The sequence below is a fragment of the Diplodia corticola genome (genome assembly GCF_001883845.1).
Source record: "Diplodia corticola strain CBS 112549 chromosome Unknown scaffold80, whole genome shotgun sequence".
NCBI classification, from domain to species: domain Eukaryota; kingdom Fungi; phylum Ascomycota; class Dothideomycetes; order Botryosphaeriales; family Botryosphaeriaceae; genus Diplodia; species Diplodia corticola.
The window spans coordinates 55942-74923 of NW_017971559.1; the positions used below are offsets into that span (position 1 = coordinate 55942).

Sequence of the window (18982 nt, forward strand, 5' to 3'; positions counted from 1 at the left end):
ATTCATGCTTTTCACCTCACACAGTCAGGGAAGGTCCGCAGAGGCAAAAAGATCTGTACGTCATCATCCTGCAGCCGGCGCCCGAAGGAAGACACAACCGAGTCCCGCCCACCCCCGAGTTCACGAGCATACACGCTCATAACCCGCCTTGCTAATCCGAACGTTCCGGAAGCGCAAAGAGGAAGGCGGAGGCGAGAACGATTGGTCTCGGGCAACAGCAGTCGTCGACCCACAAGAGCTTGAGATGCACAGGAAGAGAGTGAGAGAGGGAACTTATCTCCGAGTGGCCGTCTTCGGTGATCCGACCGACAGGGTGTCGTCAGCCAATTGCACGGCTGGCTGCGCCTTATCGTCGTTCTTGCGCCTCTGTTCCTGCAGTAGTAAAGAGTTTTTCGGCTGCAAGCCTCCGCCACCCTGGCCCGGCAGGTGTCGTGCTGTCAACGCCTCGCTGGCTGGCTGGCTGGCTGGCTGGCTGGCTGGCTGGCTGCATGTAGCCACGGCTCCAATCTAAAACCACAGCTGCAGCCAGCCGTCGAAAAGCGGCTTGCAACTGTACATACAAGGGGACTGGTTCTTTCTGCGTGTGCGTGCCCGGAATCGACCGTCCCCCCCTTTCCCCCTCCCTCATCAAACTCGTCCAGCCAGTGAATGGAAAGAGTCTGTCCAAGAGCTTGCTTTCGGACCGGTCGTAGCCGCCGGCAGTGGTGGTGCGGCAGCCGGCTCTGCCGCCCTCTTCTTTCTTTTTTTTTTTCTTCTTCCCCTCCCTAGTGCCCCCTGTTCCGAGCGCAGCTGGCTTCTGCCGTGCACCTGGGTACGGCTGATCCTGGTCATGCGGAAACTTCACACGGCCTTTCCGGGGGGGCTGGAAGGAATTCTTCGCGGACCCATGTCCACGCGAGAAAGAACGCGGCATTTTCAGGGTCGGACAGAAAAGCGCGTCTTTCAGACACTGAAATGGCGTTGCAAAAGGGAGGGGAAAGAAAGAAGAGAGAACAAGGAGGAGGAGAGATATAGGACACGAAATCTTGACGTGAAGCGAACGTGAGCGTTTGCAAAATAGTGACGGGTTGCGCTGATCGACGTTGGCGAAGGCTTGCCGGAAGATCGCTCCCAACGTCGCGTCGTGGTTCAAAGTGGAGTCTTCGCACAGACAACATTTGGCCAGGCTTAAACAGACTCACCTTCCTCTTCCCCCCTTGCCCATGTCTGCAAAAATATTAATCTGCGCAACAGGATGCTTAGCTGCAGCGAGGGGGAGACGAATAGGGTCGTTTAGTGAGACGTGATAGACGTTGATTGGAGAAAGACTTTCATTTAAGGTGCTGCATAAGGCTGCCCAGGTAACCCGGTCGGCAAAGGCAGATTTGCATGCTCCGCGTTCCCGTGTGCCGGACTCGTTGAGTCTTCATGCGCATCGCCCTAGCCGAAGGAGCAATGTGAAACAAAACGGCTTGCAAGGCCAGTTGTGCCACTCATGTGTCTTGGAATGCCAGAGGCCGCCGAACGCATTTGGCTGCACGCACAGGGAGGAAGTAGCCGGTCGGGCTCGGAGCGAGCTCGTAAAGCAGCTTGCATATGGTATAGGCATGCAACTGGGCTTTCAACCAGGTACCAGTCCCGGCAGGTACCGCGAGAACAAGGAGGTGGAATATCCTTACTTTGCAGGTAGGCATCGCTGCTCGATAGCACGGAAGCTCCGACGATAGTGGTCTCTGCGATACGAGCAGGAAAGACTGCCTATTGGGTAGGTCGTGCGTTTCACTCGACCCCCCGAGGGGCAAAAGTCGTGGCCGCACGGCGCATGAACAACGCCTCTCGCCTCCCTTGTTTAGGCCACCAGAAGGGCGCATCGTGACGAGGCTGTTGCAACATTGTTGTTGGGGGCTGGCTCATGGCCTCGTCGGATACGAGCAGAGTCAGCGAAAATAGCAGGAAAGACAGCGAGGCTGGAAGGCATTTGGTGATGCAGAGGCGAAGTGGCCACTACTTTTGGTGGCGTTGGCTTCGTATGACGCTGCGCAAGCCTTCGTAAGACCTTCTTCGCATGTAGCTCCACTGCGGCGACAGCCATGCTGACGCTGATTCAGGTCGGAATCTCAGCACACTTGCTGCGCGTCCCTCCCTTGCGCCCTTGAAGCAGACACGCGGTGGCGGTGCGGCCGCTCAGCCACGCGTGTGATGGCTGCGAGTCGTGGGGGGTGCTTGCGCAATTGATGGGTTCTTGGGGGCGAGAATAGCTGCTTGTGAACGCTAGGAGGCGGGAGATGGACGCTGGAAGGGCAGTCGGGTCGGCGCACGGGTGGCGCAAGGCAGGGTGCAGCACTGCACTCGGGCCGCTGTCAGCTGTCAACCACCGAGTGCAGCGCGCGAGGAACCATGGCAACGGCCGCGAGGTTTCAGAGCGGATTGGGGTGCCGCATGGGCGATCAAATGGCAGCGCGGAGAAGGGACCGCGGCTGGCGTTGCCTTGCAGGCGCGCGTCGGGCGTCGTCGACTGGACAGCATGCGGTTGCGGTGTGCAGACGCGCAGAGAAAGTCGCGGGTCTGCGGCCATCGATTGGGCGCGGGCTGGCCTTGTTGGGGCTGAAACATAGCTTGGCCCGGGGCCGGCCAATCGCGAGCCTGATCTTCAGTCCATCGCGCGCTTCCCCGGCGCGTCTCCGTCGCGCCCGCCGGCCGCCTCCAGCCCACCCTCTGCTGCTCCTGGCGAGCGTCGGCGTTTCACGACGCCTGGCCGATCGAGGCCGCATCTGGCAGCCCGCTGCGCTGTTCCTGCAGCGCCCGCCCTCTTCCGCCCTCTTGCGCCCTCGCCACTGGCCAGCCGCGCCCGCCCTTTAATCCTGGCTCCTCGTGCAGCGCCGTGTTTCGGGACCACACCGAGGGCCGTTGTCTCCAAAATGCCCGTGTGTTTCCCTGGCCGCGACATGGAGACCCACCCTGCGTGCCCGCGCCCGCAAGGCCTGCGTTTCTGGCCCACCGCCCAATCGCCGCCAGCCGCCCACTGATCTCCAATCGTTGGTTCCGCGTGGCTCGCTGCTCAGTCGCGTCCGCAGCACGGGGTATATAGCCGCCTGGCCACGCTGCACTCCACACGCTTTCGTCGTCCAGCCGTTGACCGCGCTTGTTGATCTCCCCGTCAGCTTTTCTTTCCAGATCTGTCCCAGATCTCACTTCATTCTCTTTCTTTTGCGGACTGGTTCTCGCATTGCCCCTCCTTCACCAAACAACCACCATGCGTTTCTCTTCTTTCCTCGCCTCGTCCGCCCTCGTGGGCTCGAGCATAGCTGGCTATGCCATCCAGGACGACTACTCCGCAGAGAACTTCTTTTCCATGTTCGACTTCTTCACTGACGCGGACCCGACCAACGGTAAGCTCCACCCCGCCCGTCCATGCGAACGACCCGCTCATCTTCTGCCCCAGGCTTTGTGGACTACGTCGACGAGGCCACTGCCAACAGCTCCAGTCTGATCGACGTTTCCGACGGCAAGGTTTACATGGGCGTCGACTACACCGGCACCTCCTCCAGCGGCCGTTCCAGCGTCCGCATCTCCAGCAATGCCGCCTACAACGAAGGCCTCGTGATCCTCGATCTCGAACACTTCCCCGGTGGCATCTGCGGTACCTGGCCTGCTTTCTGGATGCTTGGCGAGGGCGAGTGGCCCGCGGGGTAAGCTCATCTCACTCTCACCTCACTTCCCGAAATAGAGCTAACACGCACGTGACAGCGGTGAAATCGACATTCTCGAGGGAACCAACAGCCAGGTCGCCAACCAGATGACTCTGCACACTGCCCAAGGGTGCTCCATTGCCAGCAGCGGCGCCATGGCCGGCAGTGTGAGCACCACCAACTGCTATGCTCACGCTACTGAAGACAACACGGGCTGCGCCGTCAAGGACAACGAGGCCAGCACTTTCTCCACATTCAACGAGAACAAGGGCGGTGTCTTTGCCACCGAGCTCGACCCCACGAACAACAAGATCCAGGTGTGGTACTTCGAGCGCGCCTCCATCCCTGCCGACATCACCAGTGGCAGCCCGGACCCCACCTCGTGGGGCAACCCGCGCGCCCTCTTCCAGGGTGGCTGCGAGGTTTCCTCGCACTTTAAGAACATGAACCTCGTCTTCGACACGACCTTCTGCGGCGACTGGGCTGGCAACACCTGGAGCACCGATGAGACGTGCAGTGCCAAGGCCAGCACGTGCGACGACTACGTCCAGAACAACCCCGAGGCTTTCAAGGATGCCTACTGGTCCATCAACTCGCTCAAGGTTTACTCCAACGACGGAACCGCTGGCAGCAGCTCTTCCGCCAGCGGCTATGCCTCGACCCCCGTGGCCCCTACTATCGGCCAGAGCACCCCGGTTGCCACTCCCACTCCTGTGTCGACCCCTTATGGATACAACACGCCTGCTGTCAGTGGCACCATGACGCCCCTGTACCCGGCGGGTAACTACTCGGATGTCTACGCCACTGGCTCTGTTGGCAACTCGGTGCGCTCCAAGACGACCGTCTATGTCACGGTGACGCCCGACGCAGCCGCCACCCCCGCTGCTACGCCGACTGCTGCTTCGGCCAACGCCGAGGCCGCCGCCGACTGGCAGCCCGGCGAGGCCCTGCCGTTCTCCATGTTCGCCAACGGCGTGGGCACGACGGTCGAGACGGGTACGCCCAACAAGGTCGCCCACATGATGGCGCACAAGAAGCGTGCCCACGGCGCGTGGAAGAAATAGGCTCCTCTCGAGAGCCGGGAAGTGTCTTTCACCGTTCCTAGACTTGGAAATCTTTTTGCGATCACAGGGTGTTTTACATGGCTTGGAGACCTTCATTTCGTCGTCCTTCTCTTACATATTCTGATTCTTGTGCATGGTTCACCATTCATTTTTCTTCTTCGGTTGGGTTTCTCTTCTTGCAAGTTCGCGGTTCGGCACGGCACTTATACCCGGGGGTTTCATTGGGGAATCTGGAGGTTTCTCTTCTCGTCAACGACACGCACAGTTTGTGGGTCACACAAAGCATACAGGAAACGAACGACACAACGAAAAAAAGACTGCAGAAGGCACGGGCTGGTTCCTGGGACACTGTTGACGAAGCTTCTTCAAAATTTGATGGGATACCCTGGGAACACGGGAAAAGGATTGATGGCATTTTAGACTTTCATTCTCTCATTCAGCATGAGCAACACAATGCATGCAACGACTTCATGACGACTCATCTCTGCCTTTCTCTTCGCTCTGATTGCGCCAATGTACTTCTTCCACGTCGTTGATGGCCAAGTGGCAGCTGATAAACTTCTCTTACCCCTCGCGACCCAAGCTTTGCACGCGGGGGATCCACCGACATGATTCCTCGCATGATCTCCATTCCTGACTCCTTGATCGACAGTGCGAAGTAAGTCCACAATCCCGGCGTCCAGGTCGTTCTTTGAACACGCATCGTCAGCAACAAGGCGCAGCTGCTCAGCCTCCTTTCTTTGTCTCCTCTGGTGCAACCTCCAACACCGTCTCCACTCTCCCCCTCGCAGTGCAAGTGGATGCAAGAAACGAAAGACGAGCAAGCGCCGCCCAACTCACGTGCCCACGCGTCGTGGCGACTGGCACTAGCGCGTGACGGCAGGCTGCAGGCTGCAGTCTGACCTCACCACTCCCGTCAAAGCAATTCCCCGCGTCGCCTTCTGGCACATTTTCCCGCGATATGCACCCGCGCTTTCTTGCGACCACGGCGGAATGGTTCTCCAGCAACGAAGCCCGTCCACGCACAACCAAATGCTGGGCAAGAAGCAGACCACGCTGATCCCCCACCCGAAGTCGACCAATTACGACGACGACGACGACGCTCCCGCGCGTCCGCTGAAGCGCATTAAGCGCGGGGAGGCCGGCGATGCTGGTTCAGACTACGCGCACTGCCCCGACTCGCCGAAGCCTGCGGCCCGAAGCGTGATTCCCGACTCAGACGCTGAGAGCGACGACGACGAGGAGGATGTGGATGCGCCAGCACCAGTGGCCCGCACCGATCTCGAGAGCGCTTTGCCGCCGGTTGAAACGGACAAGGAGGCCATTGAGGCCTACGAGATACAGCGAGCTTCCGAAGATGCTGAGCGACTTGACCAGGATGGCCGACTGAGGGAGGGCAAGTGGGTCAAAGGGCGAAGCTCTATATACGTCGATGCCTTCAACCTGGCGTTGGATACCGTTCTGGAGGAAGAGCGCCACCTTTTTGATGAGGCCGAGATGGAAGTCTTCTCGCAATGGCGCGCTCTGGACTACGAGGCGCAGTATCTGTATGCCCGTCTTCCTCCACCTGTAAGAGAAAAACTCATGGGCTCCGCAGATACGTCCGCCTCTTTCTCCGGAAAACGTCGGCCTGGCACCGCATCAACAGGCTGGGATATCACAGCGATATTGCTGATCTTGACGTGGCAATCGCGGCTTTGCAGCAAGCAAGACCCCTGCCTGACTCGAAAGCCCCAGCGCAAAGCAACCCAGGCGAGCTCGAACCTCCAGAAGGCACAGCCTTAGGCCCATCGTTCTCCTTCGCGGACAGATCCGAAGACCACATCGACACGCTTGAAGAAGCGTCGTCGTTGCTGAAGCTGGACGAGCTTAAAGCATTGGCAAAAGATGCCAAGGTCCAAGGCAAGAATAAACAGGATCTTCTCAGATCTTTCCGGAAAGCAAGCCAAAGACAAACGGGTCTTGGATGGGTAGGCCTGAAACGGTCTGACACCGACGCGTCCACGAAATCAGCCGACGGCGATCCAGATAGCGCATCGACACGTGAGAACACGCCTTTGCCGGAGGACGCGAATCGGGACGCCCATTGGGTACGGAAGATCATGTCTGAGACGGGTCCCTGCATACGACTTTCGTCGCCGGCGCTGAAGCTGTTCGAGCGAGTCCACTTGGTCTTCTACCGTTCCACGGAATGGACTGAAAAGTCTCTGACGACCATCATCTTGGCCAGGATATCACGGCGCAACTTCCCAGACTACGTCGTATCCAGATCGGCAAACGTCTTTGCTTCCCGGGCCCTGTTGCTTGAGTTTGAGGCATCACTGCGAACACAGTTCCGGGTTGACAACATCCTGGAGTTTAACGGCACGCCGGGCCCGAGAGATCTGCAACTGATCCTCGATTTGTTCGAAGAGGTGTACCCCCGCTGGCTCGTGCTGCTCCAGGAAGAACAAGCCAAGGAAGATAGCATATACATCAGCGGCGAGGGTGCCTACTTAAGACGACTGTCTCCTGCCTGGGTGTACACTCGTATCGTGCACAAGGCCACCTATGTACTCGGGAAATTCAAACAACACAAGCGGGAACACGAACTGTTGACAGAGCTGCTCACCCAGCGTTTGTTCCATGTGTCACGCCGCGGCGCTTGGTACCAACGCAAGGCGTTACTGGAAGAGCACTACATGGCAGCTCTGATGCCGTCGGAAGGGCTCGGTGAGGAGTCGCAGAAGCGGCATTGGAGACAAATCGCCCTTCAGACGTGCGAGGAAGGACTGCAAGACCACCTGGTGCACCAGATATACCACTACGACCTCCAGAAGCGCGTCACGAAGCTCGAGAAAGCGCTCAAGATTGCCAAACGCTTCCAGCACTCATTCAGCCACGTCCGGCTGGCCACCCCAGTCGAAGTGACGATCGAAGGCATCCGCATCGAGCGGTCGCCGACGCCAAACCCCAACAACAACACCAACACCACCACCACCACCACCACCACCACGACGAACCGCCGCGGCGCCGCCATCCGCCGCACCGTCTGGCTCGACGAGCGCGAAGGCGGCGGCGAGTGCAGCGTCGAGGCCATGTGCCTATCGCACTACCGCGCGCGCGGGGGCGGCGGCGGCGGCTGGAAGGGCTTCCACAGCGAAGGCGGCATCGTGCGCACGCTGTTCGCCTACCTCTTCTACGACGTGCTCTTCGCGTACGTGCCGCACGTCTTCCAGACCCCCTTCCAGACGTGCCCGCTCGACCTGCACACGGACGCCTTCTTCGCCGCGCGCCGCTCCGCCGTCGACCACCGCCTCGCGCGCATCGCCAACGGCGGCGCCGCCCAACTGATCCGCGGAGTGTGGGACGCGCACGCGGAGCGCCGCACGTGCGTCGTCGGGCTCGATTGGGGGTTCGACCTGGGGGATCTGCTGGAGATCGCGGAGTGCTTTGGCGGCGAGGCGTTGGCGGCGGTGTGCAGGGTCGTGGCGCAGGAGTATGGGCAGAGGGCCGGGGGCGTGCCCGATCTGTTTTTGTGGTGTCCCGATCGCGGGGAGGTCATGTTTGCGGAGGTCAAGAGCGAGAATGACAGGCTGAGCGATACGCAGAGGCTGTGGATACATGTGTTGACGGGGGCGGGGGTGAGGGTCGAGCTGTGCAATGCGGTTGCGAAGGAGGTTAGGAGGGTGTAGGTGGTGGTGGGTGCGTGCGTCTCTGGTATCAAGTCAGACAGGCTCGTGTGCTCCATGTTGGTGGAGAATTCAAGTGAGTTCGTCATGTTGAAAAAGGTTCGGTTCGATTCCACCTGCCACCGGGATGCCGGGAGGATAGATGTGTAGTCTGGTCTCAGGCTAGATATGCTTGCCTGGTTCGTGTCGGAGAGATTCATGTGGGTTCGGGTCACCTTTGGCACCCACCAGGGTGCGCAGTGATGCTTTTACACTCACTGACCGAGCACGCATGGCCTATAAATAGTTTGCCTTCTTCCCTCTTCTTCCCTCCGACTCCCTCCACCTTACACCCAACAAGTTTCGCCGGCCCACCGCTTGCTTCCCGGCAACAATGGCGAACTCCATGAGCACGTCCGACATGCTCGACCGCGCCATCGCCATCGCGGACGAGGCCCTCGCGGCCACCGAGTCACGCCCGCATGGCAAAAACAATACCACCGCGCGCCCGTCCGCCACCATGGCGTCGGCGTCGCCTTCGCCGTTGGCGTTGGCGTTGGCCTCCCCCGCTGGCGACACCCACGCCATGCAGAACGCGAACGACGGCCACGACGGCCACCACGACTCCCAGGCCGAGGCCGAGGCGCAGCAGAAGACCGCCAACGTCGCCGCCACGGTTGACAGGGTCATCGAAGACCTCAGGAAAGCTACCATGGCCCTCGCTGCCACCCACATCACGTCCGGCTCGGCCTCGCCGTCTTCTTCCCGCGGCCACGACGACGAGCTGCTCACCACCGCGGCCAGCGAGGCTGGCTTCGCCAACGACGGCTCCCACGTCGCGACGACTGGTACGGCCAACCACCCGGCGGCGACGGAAGAGGCCGTCGTCCACGACGCCCTCAAGCGCGCCATCGTCCACGTCCTCGGCGACCGCACCACCAACAGTTATGGTAACAGCAATGGCGACAGCAACCCCACTGCTGCTGCTTCCACCAACCCCGCTGCCGCCACCCCAGCCACTGCCACTACGCTTGCAACCCCCAACGCTGCCGTCAACCCCGCTGCCACCAGCGCTGCTGCTGCTCCCGCCAACCTCGCCGCCGCCACTGCCAGCACCACTGCCAGCGCCACTGTCAGCGCCTCTCCCATCGCCAACCCCACTACCGGCGGCAACGGCAGCAACAGCGGCAGCAACAGCGGCAGCAACAGCGGCAGCAATACTGCCAGCTCAAAGACACTCGGCAAGCGCCCGGCTCCGGCGCGCTCCGCCTCCCCGGACGAGCACGACCACAACCACCCCGGCAGCAGCAGCAGCGCGTCCGTCGATCTGGGCGACGGTGGCGTTCGTGGCCGCGGACAGAAGAGGAAGGAGAAGACCGGAAGTCCTGCGGCCAAGCGTAGCCGTCTCGACTGTGCCGACGCCGACGCCGACGCCGACGCCGAGCTGGCTGGACATGACGGCGGCGTGGTGGAGCAGGGCGGCTGTCGTGATGATGCTGATGACGATGACCACCGCGAAGACGACGATGGCGACGACGACGATAGCGAATGCGAATGGGACAGTACGTCGGGCGCGGATGTGCCGCCGGGCTTCGTGGGCATGCTGGATCGGCACAGGACGGCCGCGCAGCTGGTGACGGACTATCTCGATTCGATGGAGGAGTCTGCGGAGGCGATTGAGGCGGCGGTGGCGGCGGCGTCGTCGTCGTCGTCGCTGATGAAGGAGAGGGATACGAGGATGGTGTGGTTGATTATGAAGGTTGTGATGGCGAACGACGAGGGCGTCTTGGTATGTGCGGTCTCTTTTTGTTCTTCCTTTCGCCTTCCCCCCCTCCTTCTCTTTCTTCCTTGCTTTTGTCGTCATGTTTTTTCTCTCTCTCTCTTTCTCTCTTCGCCTCTTACTTCCACGACCGTCAGTCACCCACCTCGATCCGCCTAACTTCTGTCCCATGTAACTCTCGCTCGGCCAACAGTCCCAGATCGAGTACGACATTGAGCGCACCCACCAGAGCGTGCAAAAGCTCTCCTTCCACCTGGCCTCCATCACCAAGAAGCTCCAGCAGAAGAGCAAGCACAACCAAGGCGATGCCGCCACCGCCATCGCCGCCCTCGGTGCCATCGACGCCGACGTCGAGCACGACAAGTACGAGATGCTAGACAGCTTCCTCGCCGCGTATGGCAGGCGCTGCGCCGACGGCAAGGCTACGTGGAACGAGGAAGCCGTCGAGTTGCGCGGGATCCTGGATCGCATGAAGGCGGATATTGAGTGGTGGGATCGTGTTGACAGTGACGACGACGACGACGAGTGAAGCGGGAGGCTTATGGAACTTGACGGCGTGGACTGGCTTGCTTAAAAAGGATTACGAATTGGCTAGTCTTTCTTACTTCCCTCCATAGCAAGCGTCTAAGTAGAGACGTCTTCAGCGTAGGAAGCTGCGTCGACTTCGAGCACCAAACATTCAATACCTTTCCATCGTGATGCAACACCACCTTACAGCCGCAGTACGCTTCCTCTTGACTCACAAATAAACCCAAGTAGGCCGTTTAGAACATCGCAGTGTCTTATACACTTTCTAGGCTATTTGTTTTTTCTTAAGGGGGAAGAATCAATCAATCAAACCCAATTCAGTTGTTGTCAACACGATATATGCACACTTGGGAGGGGGGAAAGTACTTCTCTGACTTCGAGTACACGTCACCCACTGCCCTCTAATGCCTTCTTGATATCAACCGCCAGAAGCAGTCCAAACACGGTGGTCGTCAGCTACGAAAAAGAAGAAGAAAAAAACGCAGATAAAGTCAGTCCAGGTTTCTCCCCTTCCCCCTCGATGTAAACGATGACAAACAGGAACAAAACCACAGTTACTCACAATGGTACTCCCTATCATGATGGCAAGAATCTCCCACCCGCCCGCAAACACCTTGCCGCGCACAATGGCGTTCTGCTGGCGCCAGAAGCGGAAGGCGCCGAGGATGAGCACGGCGATGGCGGCGGTGATGAAGACGGCGGCGAGCGGCTTGCCGAGGGCGTGGTAGCCGTAGCGCGGGTCCGGGTTGGGGGCGTGCTGCAGGCGCATGAGCTGGGCGATCATGACGCCCGTCATGGAGAGGGCGATGGAGGTGCGCAGGTAGCCGAGGAAGGTGCGCTCGAGGGCTGTCGGCATACGGGATCATGCGGCAGTATGTTAGCAAAAAAAAAAAAAAACGGCTTTGTTTGACCTGTTTAGAAAAGTCGTCTGCTAGCAGCCTTGGGGCACTTCTCTCTCTCTCCGCGGCGGCGGCGGTCAAGCAATTCGTCACTGACATGAGAACGAACGCCCGAGCTGCTACTGAGCAATAACATCTTCGACGTCTGCACCACTCACCCAGATGATCCCTCATCCCGCCCGCCGGCACCGTCACGCTGACCTGCCTCCGCCACCACCTCGTCGCCACATCCCACCACCCGACCTCCTGTCTCGTCAGCCTCAGCTTCCGCCGCTCGCGCACGCTGCACTCATCCGTACACGTCGGCGCCTCCGACGGCGGCGGCAGCGGCCTCGGACGACCTGCAGGCTCATCATCCGGCACGTCCTGGTGGTCCTCGTCCACCTCCTCTTCCCCCACGCCACCGACGACCCGCCGCTGCGACGCCGAGTCCCACGACCGCGATGACGGTGATGATGATGATGACGATGACGATGATGGCAGGGGCGCCAGCTCCGTGGCTTCGCGGTCGTTGGGCGTGGCGAGGGCCGTGTCGTTCGCCGCTGCTGCTGTTCTCGGTCCCGTTTCCGACTCTGCTTCCGACGACACGCGACGGAGTCGGTGACGACGATGGCGGGCTTGTGGTGGTGGATCGTTGATGGGACGACCGGGAATCGATGGCGTGCTCGCAGCGCTTCGGTTCGATTGGGCGTTTCGGGTGGAGCAGCGTCGCGGAGGAGCACTAGTACTACCACCATGCCCGGCGCGGGTCGGCTCGTCGTCTCGGTTGCTTCTGTGCATTGTTAGGTGGATGTCGCTTTTTTCTTTATACCCGCATGCCTCGGACTGAGATGGCGGGCGTTGAGAGGGGGGAGATGTAGATGCCCGCTCCCACAGGCGGTGACGTCGCCAGCGGCGGGGAAACGGTCGTCCACTCTTGGCGTGCTCTGATAGGCCGGACGGCAAGGAGTAGTATTATATCGCTTCGTGCGGTAACCGACGTAAGAGAGGTGTAGAATAGGATGAAATGTTTTTTATCAACTACCGTTCCCACGTGCTGCCTTTGAAACCTTCTCTCACACGACAAAAACAAAAGTACCCCATGTCGGATCAGTGGTAGCCAAGGCCGTAAGCCTCCCGACGCTGTGTGTACTTGTCGAGAGTATCACCATTCAGCGCCCAAGTCAAGTCGCAACCGGCCCAAAAGTTGCGCTCAGTCCGCCCTATGATATGCTTGTCGCCTGCCACCAGGCTCGACTCGTGCAGCATCGCATAGTCCCTGAACCGAGCCTTGGCGTGGTGATTATGTGACACCCTGGCGCCACCTTTCACTTCGAACTCTTGCATGAGATAGTTGATGAATGCGTTCGTCCGGGCATCGTTGGTCATGCTTGCCGCAGCGTTGTAGCTGACCCTGTCCAGGAACGCCGCATCGCTAACCTCGATGTTATCAGCGGGCTTCGTGGGCGTCCTTGTGCTAGTGGATTGCCGTCTTGCAGGTGGCGCCACTCGTATGGTGCTTTCCGCGTCGAAGCAGTCGTTGACTACCCCTTCATCCTATCATAGTTACAGGAGGCCTTCACTTTAGTCTGGAGACTGTGACTTACCGACTTGTTCCTCATCGTTCCAACCTCCCGTTTCAACTCGTTGATCTCCCTTCGAAACGTTCTGCTGACCCGATCGAGGCCCTCTCGATTGGCTTTGCTCTGTTCACGAAGCTCCTTGACCGCATCTTTGACCTCCCTGCCCTCTTTCCTGATTGCCACGTTCTCAGAATCATGACGTCTCATACCGTTCCTGCTGAACTCGTCGAGCTCCGCGAGTGCCTCCTTTGCCGCTTTCACTTCCCCCTCGAGGCCGTCGACCGCCTTCGTGTTGCTTTCATTCTCCAGCTGACGCCTCCTGATGGCGCGAACAATGGTTTCCTCCTTTCCGCTGAACCGCTCGAGCTTCGCAATCGCCGCACTGTTGGTCTTGCATTCTTCGCGAAGGGCTTCGAGCTCCTCCCTCAACGCCGCATTCTCGTCCCTGAGCTTCTTTCGCTCATCCGCCCGCACCCACGGCTCGCCGTCGGAACCCCGCTGCAAGTCGACCGACGGTCCGTCTTTCCCATGGCGGCCGCGCAGCCTCTCGGCCATCTCAGTCATCTGCCGTGCCACGTCTCGCTTGTCCGCCGCCATCTTTGCCTCCAGTTCCTTGAGCATCTCGTACATCTCGAACGCGACGTCGTTGTTTTCGACTGCGGCGCGCTGGAAGAACACGTCGCTGAGTGAACGCGGCTCCTGCCCGTTCTCGTGAGAAGATGACGACGATGACGACGATTCGCCGTTGCCGTCCGCCATGTCAATGTCGGGCGCCGAGCCAGAGGGGGTTGGGTTTGCAGGAGGCGCGGCCATGGGCAGATCTGGGTGCCGCGCGTGACACGCGGGACGGGTCGGCGGGGGATTCGCTATCTCGTGTAAGGTTGATGTGGAGGTTTCCGACTGGTACTTGTGTTGTGCGCGCGTCGGGTACGCGTGGGTGGTCGTTTGGCCGTAGATTTAGGAGGGAAAGAGCGACCGCCATCCCGGAGAAGATTTGGATGCTGCCTCTGGCTGTGACTGATTTTTTGCCCGAGGAACTGCGCCGTGGCTGTACATTTTTTTCTTTTCTTTTCTTCGTGAGTCGTTGTCATGGTTTGACTGCGTCGTCCAAAGCAGCGGCGCTGCGGGAACCTCCATGCTGCACTTGTTTGTATGGACTGGCCAACAGCTTCAATCGGCCGTTCATTCGCTGGATACCTATATAATCTGTCACAGTCTCACTGCCGCAATTCGCCCAAGTACTCGACTCTATTGACTGACACGCCCACCCCGTTTCTTAACCTCTATGCATCTAAAAAAAACCCCACAAAACACACATCCACCATCGTCACCATCGTCACCACCACCACCACCACCACCATCCTACACCACCTCCCTCACCCCCTCCGCCTTCGCAAACTCCCCCTTCGGCCACCCCTCGACCTCCCCCTCCCCGACCGCCACCCACGCGCTCAACGGATCCGCCCAAATCTCCCACCTCTCAAACCTCCCCTCGCCATCCCAACCCCCCAGCACGTACACAAACTCCTCCCGCCACTTCCGCCCCGTCTTCACGCTCTCGAACGTGCCCCTCCCCACCACCGTCACCGTCCCCTTCAACCCGTGATTCAGCCCGCCCGCCCCGTTCGGGTTCCCGCTCCCGTGCCACAGCAACCCCTGCGCCACCTTCTTCGCCGGCTCCCACAGATGAAAGTGGTGATGATGATGATGACCAGTGGCATCGACGCTCACGCCCACGCCCCTCCCCCCCGCCGTCGCGTCCGCCTCGACGTCGACGACGAACCCGTCGCCGCCCGGGAACGAGCCCTCGTCCAGATGCATCCGGAGCGACGCGCCGAGGAGCTCAAAGTACCGCTCGCACGCCGCGGCGCCGACGAACGGCGTGCCGACGAACGGGAGGCGGCCTTGACTCGTCGCCCAGTGCGGGCCGTGCTCCAGGATGGTGGGCTGCGGCTGCGGCTGCGGCGGCGAGCCCGGCGACTGCGAGCCCGACGACGGGTCTGCGGCCGGGGCGGGCGGCGGCGGCGGCGGCTTGACCAGGAATTGGGAGATGAGGTCGCGAGGGGGTGGCGGGGAGAGGAGCGCTTTGCAGAAGGCTTGGGCGCGGTGGCGGAGGAGGGTGGCGCGGTCGTGGGGGTTGGCGGCGGAGGGGGCGGCGGCGTCGGCGGCGGTGGACATGGTTGGGGTCTTTTTTTCCCGTGTGTTTGTTTGTTTGTTTTTATTTATTTATTTTGTTGATTTGCTTTTGATTTTGGATTTTTTTTTTGGCGTTTCGTTTGCTCTGTGACGTGTCGTCGGCGTCGGCGTCGGCGGGTCGGTCGGTATTTGCTCTAGGTGTTCCAGTCCTTTTTCTATTCTGATTCTTTTCCGAGCATTCGAATGGGTTGAAGATGAGGAAATCGGGAGGATGGATGGGTTGTTCCTTAATCGGGGCGGGGCCGGGAGTTTTGTTGTTCTGGTCCTTTCTGAGAAAGGAAGGATGGCGTGAGTATCACTGCTGCCGATCGCCGAAGTCAATCGCGTCTCGGAAAGCCGTCGGGACTCGTGCTGATTTTCGGGCAGCCGGGTGTTGCCTGTCTTGCCTAGCCTTCCTGCCTGACTCGTTCACTTCGGTCGAGTCCAATGTGGAGAGAGGAGGTGTATTCGTGGAGTCGTAAACGCCAAGGAGATGTTGGAATAGTCTTAAGAGCATGCGATAAATACTTGACCGTCTGGAACGGATGAGCGACCGAGCGGAAACCCAAGGGGGACGTTGACTCCTTATGACGTCACCTGACATGATATTCCGAGCTCCCCGGATAACTGACTAATGGGCCAGCTCCATCGCACAGGTCCAGCAGCGACACGAGGCACGGGAGTGGGGGAACAATCTGCATGCATGCCGTGTCCGCCTCGGCGGTGAGACACCCTTTTTCTCCCGGGAACAGTTGAAGGCCAGAGTTGATTACAGGTAGAAAGAAGTAAATTACTAGTAAGAACGAGAAAAAAAAACAATAATACCATGCCCTTGTTTCAAATCTCTCAAACTCCAGGCTGCGTAACCGGTCCAGTGTATGCCCTGTGAGTCAAAGTCCAAATCAACAGTCTGCCATTTCCTTCCTTCCAACTCATGCCTGCAGCACATTACCTCCGCTTTCAAACCTAGTACCTTCTCCACGGCAAGTCGTACGCCGCCGCCGCCTTCACCAGTTTCTTCAGGCTCTTCTCCATCGCCTGCCTGCCCTCCAGCGTCTGCCAGACCCGATGCGGCGCCTTGTTGACGACCGTCCAATCGACTAGGTTGTCCGTCAGATGCGTCAGATCCCTCTGCTTCCGCTCCCACTCGCTGTCCCTTCTCGTTTCGATGCCAGAGCTGACAACCACAACCGGCGCGTTGCGCTCCTGGATCGCGCGGCTGCTGACCAGTTCATTCTTGGTGAGCGAGTCCGCCACGAGATTCTCCTGCAGCTGCGCCTTGATGTATTTGCCGTTCTGGTACGCATTGCGACCGTACACGCGGTCCTCGCGCGTGCGGCCGCTGAAGATGGCGCCACCGAGCCGTTCGATGCCGAGCGGCGAGATGACACCCCAGCCCCAGAGCAAGAAGCCACGGCCGGGCGAAGACAGCCTGTGTAGCAGGTCCTCGTGCATGGGGTCAATCATCATTAGACCGACGACGTCCCGCAGATGCCTCGAGGAGAAGATGCGGCTGATGATGCTACCGGTACCGGCGGAGACGAGGATCCAGGGGCCTTCCTCCCCTGCGCGGGCCAGAGCCTCCGACAGCGCGTCGGCCGACATACCAGCCGAGTGTGGAGAAGGTGCGTTGTCTGACCAAGCATACCCAGGCCTGTCCCAGTAGCAGTAGCGGCTGATGGTGCCGTTCTGCATGGCATTGTAGACCCAATGCTCGAAATCGTACTCTGACGGCTCTTCGCCAGCCTCAAGCAGGACAGTGGGTTCTTTCTTGTCGTGCGTGTACGTGACGTTGCCAACGCAGGCGAGGTGGACGGCGTACTTGTCACCATCGACCAAGTATCTCTCTCCATCCATCGATAACGTCGCATCGCGAGAGCGAAGGCCGAGGGTGCCCGTCATCAGTATGGTGATGATCACGAAGATGATCAGGATAGTGGTCGAAAGAAGCACGGCAATCCACTCCTTCAGTGTCCTCCGCGTCTCGGGTCGACCAGTCAGGCGTTCCTCCTCTTCAGCCTTTCCCCAAGCCACGATACGATCGGCTATGACACACCATGCGGCGATCACTACTGCCCACACGACGGAAGCAATACCGATCCAGCCTTCCTCAACCCGTATCCGAGGGACGGCTAGGACGATGATCATGTCGATGAGTAGGACGCCGGCAACGATGCCGGCGCTGATGCGCATGGCGCCCGAGGGTGCGGAGAAGAAGAGGAGGGCCACCAGTAGGTTGCCGACGGTCAGGGAGGTGAAGGAGAAGTCGAAGAATCCGGAACCGCGCGAGTGCATGCCGGGCGGCGAGACGAAGATGCAGACCAGAAGCAGCACCCACCACAAGAAGGAGATTATGAGGAAAAGAACGGTAAGGTAGCGGGTGAAGCGCACGCTCCAGAGGTTGTAGGGCGAGACCTGCTAAGATCAGCAGGAGCTTCACTGCACTGTTAGGCGATACGTACGGCGGGATCATCGGGATCCAAGTAGCCATCGGAATTGGGCGCATGAGGGTGGTGCAAGAGTCGTGTGCGCTCATCAGGTTCGCGCTCGTCGTAAGACCTTCTGGGAGGACCGTCGTCGCTCCGGCGCGGGGCCCCAGACTCGGAGCCGTTCGCGTCATCGTCCTTGTTGGAACCCCAGAGCGAAACCATTATCGCGAGAAGAGTCGGGCAATGGCGGGAATTGTCGTTGGTCGCCTCTGGAGACTCGTCGAGGGTGCGGGGATTTCAAGACAGCGAGGGGAGGCTGTGTGTTGAGGGTAGGTAGACGGAATGGTGATGTGATTGAATCGAGGATCAGAGCAAGGAAGCGGCGCACTGGCTGGACCGGGCACGACGTCATTTTGGCGCAGCTCTACACTCGATGCAGCTGCGTGCTGCCCGCGTTTTCGTTTTGCTGCACGTCACCTTGTGTGCTGGGAGCCACGAGCGACCAGCCCCGCAGCCCCGCGATGCCTGCTAGCTGGCGGCTGCATCTCCGCTAGGCCCGCTTCCCATTCGTGGCCGCAGCTCCAACGACCAGCTCGTGCGTCCGGTGCAGCCCTCACAGCCCTCAGCGGCCGATCGCATGTGGGCTCGTGAGCTCTGACCCATGCGTCGATCTGCGTGCATCAAATCACCCGCCATGCGCCTCTCCAATCCCTTCCATTCAGCACTCCACTCTCGCCGCCGCCACCACGCTGACACCGAGCGAATGCTTGCATGTCTCCCAAGATCTCCCATGCACTGATATATAGGCGAAATCGAGATCGATTAGTCTGGCCCCTCCCCCGGTGCTCTGTCCATCTTTGTGGCGCTCGCCTCCGTTTTGGCGTCTGGATCCATGTGGGCGAGCCGCATACGCCAACAGACCGTTCTAGCCTTGAAGGATCATGGTTTTGCCTGCGGGGCGTGCCCAACGGTTATTTCAAGTGCACAGAAGTAACTCAAGATAACGCCTTTGATTGAGGGCGCACCCGCCCCGTCATACATGCTACGCACCAGATGTAGAGCCAATGAAAGAAAACCGATGTTTCGGTAGTGGTACAAATTAGGGGGTTGGTAAATCTGACTCTGCCCATGCTATACCGGGGTCGACTATCAGATGTCAAACTGAAAACCGCTACGATGATGAAGTTTACGAAGGAACAGCTGCTTTTCCAAAACGATGACGTGGAA

General features: G+C 59.7%; 7 protein-coding genes across 7 annotated transcripts; 3 read left to right on the forward strand and 4 right to left on the reverse strand.

Annotated features, from left to right (window-relative positions):
* Positions 1–3232: 3232 nt before the first annotated feature.
* BKCO1_8000019 (endo-beta-glucanase) lies at positions 3233–4732 on the forward strand (the record flags this gene model as incomplete). The annotated part of the gene is made up of 3 exons (XM_020279154.1): positions 3233–3368; positions 3422–3668; positions 3727–4732. The coding sequence occupies 3 exons, from the start codon at positions 3233–3235 to the stop codon at positions 4730–4732; spliced, it is 1389 nt and encodes a 462-aa protein (XP_020125720.1).
* A 1032-nt stretch (positions 4733–5764) lies between these two features.
* On the forward strand, positions 5765–8406 carry BKCO1_8000020 (coiled-coil domain-containing protein mtmr15; the record flags this gene model as incomplete). The annotated part of the gene is made up of 2 exons (XM_020279156.1): positions 5765–6279; positions 6330–8406. 2 exons carry the CDS (start codon positions 5765–5767, stop codon positions 8404–8406), a joined length of 2592 nt encoding a protein of 863 aa, XP_020125705.1.
* Positions 8407–8776: 370 nt separating this feature from the next.
* Positions 8777–10691, forward strand: BKCO1_8000021 (uncharacterized protein; the record flags this gene model as incomplete). The annotated part of the gene is made up of 2 exons (XM_020279157.1): positions 8777–10171; positions 10356–10691. 2 exons carry the CDS (start codon positions 8777–8779, stop codon positions 10689–10691), a joined length of 1731 nt encoding a protein of 576 aa, XP_020125704.1.
* Positions 10692–11077: 386 nt separating this feature from the next.
* BKCO1_8000022 (uncharacterized protein) lies at positions 11078–12369 on the reverse strand (the record flags this gene model as incomplete). The annotated part of the gene is made up of 3 exons (XM_020279158.1): positions 11078–11146; positions 11253–11536; positions 11748–12369. 3 exons carry the CDS (start codon positions 12367–12369, stop codon positions 11078–11080), a joined length of 975 nt encoding a protein of 324 aa, XP_020125707.1.
* Positions 12370–12678: 309 nt separating this feature from the next.
* BKCO1_8000023 (myb-like protein x-like) lies at positions 12679–13964 on the reverse strand (the record flags this gene model as incomplete). Its single annotated transcript, XM_020279159.1, has 2 exons — positions 12679–13125; positions 13176–13964. The coding sequence occupies 2 exons, from the start codon at positions 13962–13964 to the stop codon at positions 12679–12681; spliced, it is 1236 nt and encodes a 411-aa protein (XP_020125706.1).
* Positions 13965–14513: 549 nt separating this feature from the next.
* On the reverse strand, positions 14514–15329 carry BKCO1_8000024 (transcription elongation factor s-ii protein; the record flags this gene model as incomplete). Its single annotated transcript, XM_020279160.1, has 1 exon — positions 14514–15329. One exon carries the CDS (start codon positions 15327–15329, stop codon positions 14514–14516), a length of 816 nt encoding a protein of 271 aa, XP_020125731.1.
* Positions 15330–16292: 963 nt separating this feature from the next.
* BKCO1_8000025 (mitochondrial integral membrane protein) lies at positions 16293–17977 on the reverse strand (the record flags this gene model as incomplete). Its single annotated transcript, XM_020279161.1, has 2 exons — positions 16293–17741; positions 17789–17977. 2 exons carry the CDS (start codon positions 17975–17977, stop codon positions 16293–16295), a joined length of 1638 nt encoding a protein of 545 aa, XP_020125711.1.
* Between the last annotated feature and the right edge of the window lie 1005 nt (positions 17978–18982).